This window comes from Perkinsus marinus (assembly GCF_000006405.1).
Source record: "Perkinsus marinus ATCC 50983 genomic scaffold scf_1104296944684, whole genome shotgun sequence".
NCBI lineage: Eukaryota > Perkinsozoa > Perkinsida > Perkinsidae > Perkinsus > Perkinsus marinus.
In genome coordinates this window covers 107,022-114,222 of record NW_003211319.1, presented here as the reverse complement: position 1 = coordinate 114,222, position 7,201 = coordinate 107,022, and the positions used below count along the sequence as shown (strand labels likewise).

The window sequence follows — 7,201 nt, the reverse complement described above, 5'->3', positions numbered from 1 at the left end:
AGTTTCTCGGGTGGTTTTGAGTTATTTAATACTAATAACAAATAATACTAATAATATACTAATACTAGTGTTGGAATATATGTTCGCTTTTCTCGCCTGAGGTCAGGAGTTCTTGTGAAAAATTATAGGGGTTTATATACGAAGTAGGGTAGAAATGTTCAGAAACCGGAGAAAAATTTTCGTAAATTTTGGCAAAATTTTATAATATTGGAGATTCGATCGATTATAGTTCTTACTCCTCCGCATTTGAATGGTTCGGTGGCGGTTTGTGGTAGCAGTGGTTTTCGCGAGCATCGTCGGAATTGACGGTTTGCTGGAGTTCCCCGTTCCTGTAGTCTACCAGAAGTTCTCTGATAAACTTGTGGGGAATATCACACTTGGGGTAAGGGAAACCGCGTGGTGTGTGTTTCTAATGTGATGGATTTATATGGAAGATTTATTGATAAATCGATCCCTAGCCATGTGGGAAAACGTTATAGGTTGCTACATGATAGATGATTGGTTCAGCATGATGTATTAACTGTGTAACTACTGTATTAACCACGATTACTATGGTTCAGCATGATGTATTAACTGTGTAACTACTGTATTAACCACGATTACTATGGTTAAGCATGATGTATTAACTGTGTAACTACTGTATTAACCACGATTACTATGGTTCAGCATGATGTATTAACTGTGTAACTACTGTATTAACCACGATTACTATGGTTCAGCATGATGTATTAACTGTGTAACTACTGTATTAACCACGATTACTATGGTTCAGCATGATGTATTAACTGTGTAACTACTGTATTAACCACGATTACTATGGTTAAGCATGATGTATTAACTGTGTAACTACTGTATTAACCACGATTACTATGGTTCAGCATGATGTATTAACTGTGTAACTACTGTATTAACCACGATTACTATGGTTAAGCATGATGTATTAACTGTGTAACTACTGTATTAACCACGATTACTATGGTTAAGCATGATGTATTAACTGTGTAACTACTGTATTAACCACGATTACTATGGTTAAGCATGATGTATTAACTGTGTAACTACTGTATTAACCACGATTACTATGGTTCAGCATGATGTATTAACTGTGTAACTACTGTATTAACCACGATTACTATGGTTAAGCATGATGTATTAACTGTGTAACTACTGTATTAACCACGATTACTATGGTTAAGCATGATGTATTAACTGTGTAACTACTGTATTAACCACGATTACTATGGTTAAGCATGATGTATTAACTGTGTAACTACTGTATTAACCACGATTACTATGGTTAAGCATGATGTATTAACTGTGTAACTACTGTATTAACCACGATTACTATGGTTAAGCATGATGTATTAACTGTGTAACTACTGTATTAACCACGATTACTATGGTTAAGCATGATGTATTAACTGTGTAACTACTGTATTAACCACGATTACTATGGTTAAGCATGATGTATTAACTGTGTAACTACTGTATTAACCACGATTACTATGGTTAAGCATGATGTATTAACTGTGTAACTACTGTATTAACCACGATTACTATGGTTAAGCATGATGTATTAACTGTGTAACTACTGTATTAACCACGATTACTATGGTTAAGCATGATGTATTAACTGTGTAACTACTGTATTAACCACGATTACTATGGTTAAGCATGATGTATTAACTGTGTAACTACTGTATTAACCACGATTACCATAATTCCTTACATTGTCAGATATCCGAGTCCTTGATCGGTCCCCAAAAGTGTTCCGAAGCCTGCGTGCATTTAGCTGTAGCACAGAGTGCTAGTGAGGCCCCAAACGTGGCATGTAGCCGAGCAGTTGATACAGAAACTTGTGGAGTGTGTATACATGAGTCAATAAAAGCTGATAATTCCTCATCACATTATGTGAGTCTATGTATATATCTGTTACTTACAGTGGTAACTATTTGTTGTTAGTATTTCGCGTTGGATCGCTCACCTGAGCTGACCGGTGGTTTCCGAGGGACCCCGTCGCTGTATGTTTGTCTACGTCAGAGTAATCGAACTCTAACAGGGATATCGCGATCACTGGGAGAAGTGCAGTTTTATGATCCACCGGTGAGTTGAACTTTATGCAATTTGTTGTTTTGGTGGTTTGTGTGTTATTATTTTTATGGACATCGGAGAGTGGTTTTGGTGGTGTTGGTGCGGATGCTAGTCGTAGCTCTCTGGAGCTCATCTTGGTATGAATGTGTGTATATTCATACAGTAATTTAGAAGCATATTCTGACTTCGGCCGTACTGCTGCTTGTAGTATTCTACCACTTAGCCGAACGCTATAAGGTGTCTGAGTCGGCACTTGTTATTGCAGCATTGAAATTGTTATTGTTTTTCTGTTATTGCATCGCGGTAACAGTTTCATTTAAGTGTTACTAATAGTAACAGAGGAGTATAGGTAACTAGTAACTAGCTAGAATAGTAGCCGTTAGTCGCATTCCATTTTTGTATTGGTTTTTCTCCACACATGTTCACAGTATGCTCTAATTTGACGGCTCTCTGTGTGTCACTAGGTGTTGAAACTAGAAGGTCTCTTGCCGAAGAGGAAAATATTTGTACGAGTCGTATTGAATCCAGGTAGGAGGCAATTGCTAGAACTTTGCATAGAGGCAATTCTCTTCGAATTCAGGTTGGCTCGAGCGTTTTGACATTCCATGTCGGAATTGCTCTACTGTGAATCGCTTAGTTGTAAAAGTGCCGCAGTTTAAGGAGGGCGTTGATCGGTGTGACGGGTATTTTCTTGAATAGTGTTTTTCCGGCGAAGTTTTCCTGAGCAGATTCGTGGATCAATACGCGTTGCCGGCAAACATGGCAGGAGACGAAAATGAGCTGACAGAGATTACTGTTGATTCAGCTCGTTTTTGGCTACAAAGTAACGGGGAGGTTTTCATGGTCGTGAAACTAGAAGTGGCACTTAGGTTCGGAGCATGTTTCTGGTCAAGAACGACGCCAGTTTTACCGCAATACGTTCTATCTTTGCTTTTATGAAAGCTCAATGGCTAGGAGTGGGAAACTCATTGGTGAGTAGAAGCTAGCTGTGGTGACACGAAAGACGATTCGATGACAGTGTGGTATGAAAAATGGAGATTTGTCTCCTCTCACACTTCAAGAATTCAGATCAGTTCTGGACATTTTCTAATGGACTGTGTTCGAAGAGAATTCGCGAGAAGGAGCGTTGAACTAGGGGGGCTATTGAGAGTGTATAGAGATGTGGAAGTGATAGGATTACTTGCGGTCCTCTTTCGGATTTAGAAAAGTGACTCAACTGAGCTCTTTGAGCAGGAGAACGTGATTGTTGTATTGCTCGTTATTAAGGACCGTTTTCATTGAACTGAGTCCTTTTTTGATGCTTTTCGACGCAGAAAGTTTTTATGGCATCCTCGAGATGCCTTGATTGTTCTACGACAGGTACTGTGGAATTTCAAGTATCGTCAGCAGACGCGCAAGCTTTCGTGAGTGGTGGAAGTCCTCGTGTTGTGGACATTCCTGTTTGATTATCGGAATTCTATCCGTTTTACGTGAAGTGGAGTAATACTCTGTGAAATTCGCGGTGAAAGACAGCTGTTTGTGAAATATGTTTTTCATATCACTAGGGTGGTTAAACTCCATTATACAGGTAGCATTTGTTATATTGATGGGCATTGGAATGCCGTTGAGCTGCATGGTTACGATACTACTGCATGCGGCGAAGCTGAAGAGGTGTAAAAGAAGGATGAGAGCAATACGGTAAGCAGTTCACTTCATTTTGCGCATGTGTATTTGCGCAGTACAGGTATCACTCACAGCGGCAGCAACTCGATCAAGAGCTTCTCGACAGACAGATGCAACTTGAGAACACGGTAAGGGGGAGGAATTTTGTCACGCGCCACGAAATTATACGTATGTGAATCAGGTCGCATCTGGTGCACCACCTCCTGGTTTTCCGGTTGTGGATTCTCATACGGGCATCTCACCGAGTGGACGCGAATGACCCTTTTATTATTTTACTACTGTAAACAGTTTGATGTTTCATTTTCAAATACTTCTTATTCGGAAACGAGTTCTCAATATCAGCTTGTTATTGATATGAGTGGGTCGTAGTCACAGCTTGTCACAAAAGCGGTTGTCAAAACCGCTTTGTCTGAGTGCACTGTGGGCATACTTCAGTCATACTTGGAGGGAATGAGGATCCGCTCACATTCGCACACGGTTTTTTTTTTGCTCAGAGAACGCTAGGAACGTAATTTTGAACTGTGGATGGCGAGTGGAAAGTACCGAAAACTGTTGTTGATGAGGAATTTTTGAGCAGTGTAGAGAAATGCTCATTCTCATACAGCCACGGGAAATACTCAATCACGTCTCTGTGGTGAGGCGGCGACAACAACACGAAACAGTTCGCTGATTCCCTTGAACTTTGAGTTTAGTTAACTGCTTTCTTTGTAGTGTATAGGCGCTTGTTTGTTGGAGTTTATTTGGATTTTCAACTATTCAAGACGAATTCGATGATCACATTGGCGAGGACGATGATGGTCAGCTCGGTGGCGCTTACAACCATTAGAATCTGCCTGATATTCGATACAAGATATGATTGATATAGCTCACTCACTGTGAGGAGCACTTTTCATTCCGTGCGTGTCTCTATAGGAGGTCATCGCGTTGGCTAGGGAAGACGAATCTGTTGTTATGAGTATATTGCGCAACTACTTTCCGACTCGAGAGTCTCACAGACTAGGTCAATTTTGTATCCATGTTCGACTCTTCCCGGTACGATCCATTTTTTCTGCACTGTTAAGTCTACACACCGTGAAGTTGTCGGTTTATATTGGGAACTTGTGTTTACTATAATCAGTGCATGTTGATAACGAAGTGGCCTCGACAACGAGCTGTGATGGGAGAACATGAATGATGTTCTCAACATAATCCAAGTTGTAGTATTGTCCAGAAATTGTGTCCAAGTTACCCCACTTCACTGTGCTGAACGAATAGGCGACTTCCATTCCGCTAGTAGCTATTGCTGATGCACAACCAAACACAATGATATTCACTCTAACAACACAAACACGGCAGAAATGTTCAAGTTGGTGATTCACCATGCATTTTCAGCATAATCATGAACTCACGCCTAGTGACCTTATCTCGACCATCAAGAGCATTCCTCATGAGAGCAGTGGCATCTGTGAGAGTCACCCCAGCCTCGCCCTGTAACAAAGGGAAGCTCATAAATCACCTGATAAAATGTGCCTACCAATTGTCCCATAACTCTCCTGAGGTCATCACTGTTGATGTAACCTTTGCCGTCACGATCGAGCAACCCATAGGCTTCAGTCATCTGCTCTTCAATGGTTGTTTCTTGCATGTTGGTGGCCTACAGTGAACACTCGGTAGTCTGCGAGGACATCAAACCACATACCAACACACTGAGTAACTTGTCGAATTCGATCCGCCCAGATTCGTCCTGATCAATCTCTTGTAATAATTGTGATATCTCTTGTTCGGTCAAACGCAGGCCGAACATTTTGAGTAACGTCTGAAAAGGAACTCACTTGGCCGATGTGGGTATTAACGTCGTTAATGCAATGACAACCGATATGAAGAAAGTGATGCACATCTCTCACTTGGAAGTCTTCGGAGTCGATCGTCCCACTTCGGCCCTCATCGAATATATCAAAAGCGCCCTTGAGCTCACTGATCTGTTGGGGTGTCAAGAGAGCCTTAACAGAATCGGACATTTGAATGCGAACTGTTGTCCGAGCGGGAAATACTCCCAGCGCAAGTCGAAGGAGCTGTATTAACATCATAGTGAGTTACACAGCGATAAGAAGTGCCTCATGAGGTGAAGAAGCCTCCGAGAATATTGCGAGAATAGCCAGGGTTCGTATTCTTGGAGTGATGATCTCCCTCAATGTTGCCATGAATAGTATCAGCCTTGTGTCTAGCCAGTACGGGAATGGGCGGGTACAGGCCTATTGACGTCTTATGGAGGAATGTCTGAGGCACCACTCAGTTAGTTGAACTTACAGTGATGAATTCACGCAAAGATCGATTCGATCCCAGTGAAGCTACACCAGTATAATTTTATACTGTCATTCGATCAACATTGTAACGTGATAAAGCGATGAGAGCTGTACCTGGTTACGCCATGCCCTGAGCAGTGGAGGGGGATCGGTGTTCATCTTGGGTTGATAGTAACGGCGTTCAGAATGACTAAGAGGGGCTCTGTGTAGACGAGTGCTTGCGAGGGTCCTGAGGATGATGATGAGGTGGGCGCATGTGGTGGTCGCGGAAAGTGTTGAAGTTACTTTCGCAGGATTTCCGCTTTGTGAGCGGTGGAGCGATCGCGAAAGGAAGGGTAGTAAGTCATAGAAGAATTCCCTAAATTCAACGACTTGACGGATCATACCAAAGTTGCGCCGTGATTTAGCGCTCGCCATTGTAATCGATATTGGGGCTGACTCCTAACACTCCTTCATGCAGCTGGGGAGGAGAAGACTACTATGAGGAAGGCCTGTGAGGCGGTCGCTAGTTTGCCATTGAGAATTGTTGCTATGGGAATAGTGATTTGCTGGAGGAGTGGTAGAGGATTTCGTTGCGGAGGTAAATGCGAAGGGAAGGAATCTTAGGTTGACTGTTGGAAGATACGAAACAGGTTAGTTTGGGGACCATGAGTCGCCTCAGTTTTCTCTCCCTCTGTTTTCTGGGTAATCACTCACTAGTACCATGCCGACCGTATCTGTTTTCGAGGACGAGCTAAAGGCAGTTCTAGGTCAGGACCTCACAGAGGAATCCTTCGATCAGCTATGTTTCGAATTCGGCCTTGAATTGGATGAGGTCACCAGCGAGTAACAACGCCGGTCTAATTATGGCATCACTCAAAGGGGCCGTTCAGATACGAAATGTACACTAGGGAACGTGGTTATGACGCCAAAGAGGCCGATAAGAAGTCTAAGCGTGTAATCTATAAAGTTGACGTCCCTGCTAACCGTTATGATCTCCTGTGTCTAGAAGGCCTCACTACTGCTCTACAGGTAATATTATAGGTAGTAGTAATAGGCATGTAGTGGCCTCTGTTTAGGTGTTCAAGGGGCTTATGGCTCCACCCACTTACACTCTCGAGCCCGCTGTGCAGACCGATAAGGCACTGACCATGACTGTAATAACGTCTTGGAGGAGAAGGTCTTCT

The 7,201-nt window shown here is 42.4% G+C and overlaps 2 protein-coding genes across 2 annotated transcripts in view; one reads left to right on the top strand and one right to left on the bottom strand.

Moving 5' to 3' along the window:
- Positions 1 to 5,094: 5,094 nt before the first annotated feature.
- On the bottom strand, positions 5,095 to 5,750 carry Pmar_PMAR015575 (calmodulin, putative; the record flags this gene model as incomplete). Its single annotated transcript, XM_002780027.1, has 4 exons — positions 5,095 to 5,220; positions 5,267 to 5,386; positions 5,432 to 5,548; positions 5,637 to 5,750. 4 exons carry the CDS (start codon positions 5,748 to 5,750, stop codon positions 5,095 to 5,097), a joined length of 477 nt encoding a protein of 158 aa, XP_002780073.1.
- A 988-nt stretch (positions 5,751 to 6,738) lies between these two features.
- Positions 6,739 to 7,201, top strand: part of Pmar_PMAR015574 (phenylalanyl-tRNA synthetase beta chain, putative) — a gene marked incomplete at its 5' end in the record, with an annotated part of 2,420 nt that continues 1,957 nt past the window's right edge. Inside the window, 3 exons of the mRNA XM_002780026.1 lie at positions 6,739 to 6,860; positions 6,908 to 7,046; positions 7,094 to 7,201. Coding sequence (XP_002780072.1) covers positions 6,739 to 6,860; positions 6,908 to 7,046; positions 7,094 to 7,201 — 369 coding nt within the window. The remainder of the gene's footprint in view (positions 6,861 to 6,907; positions 7,047 to 7,093) is intronic.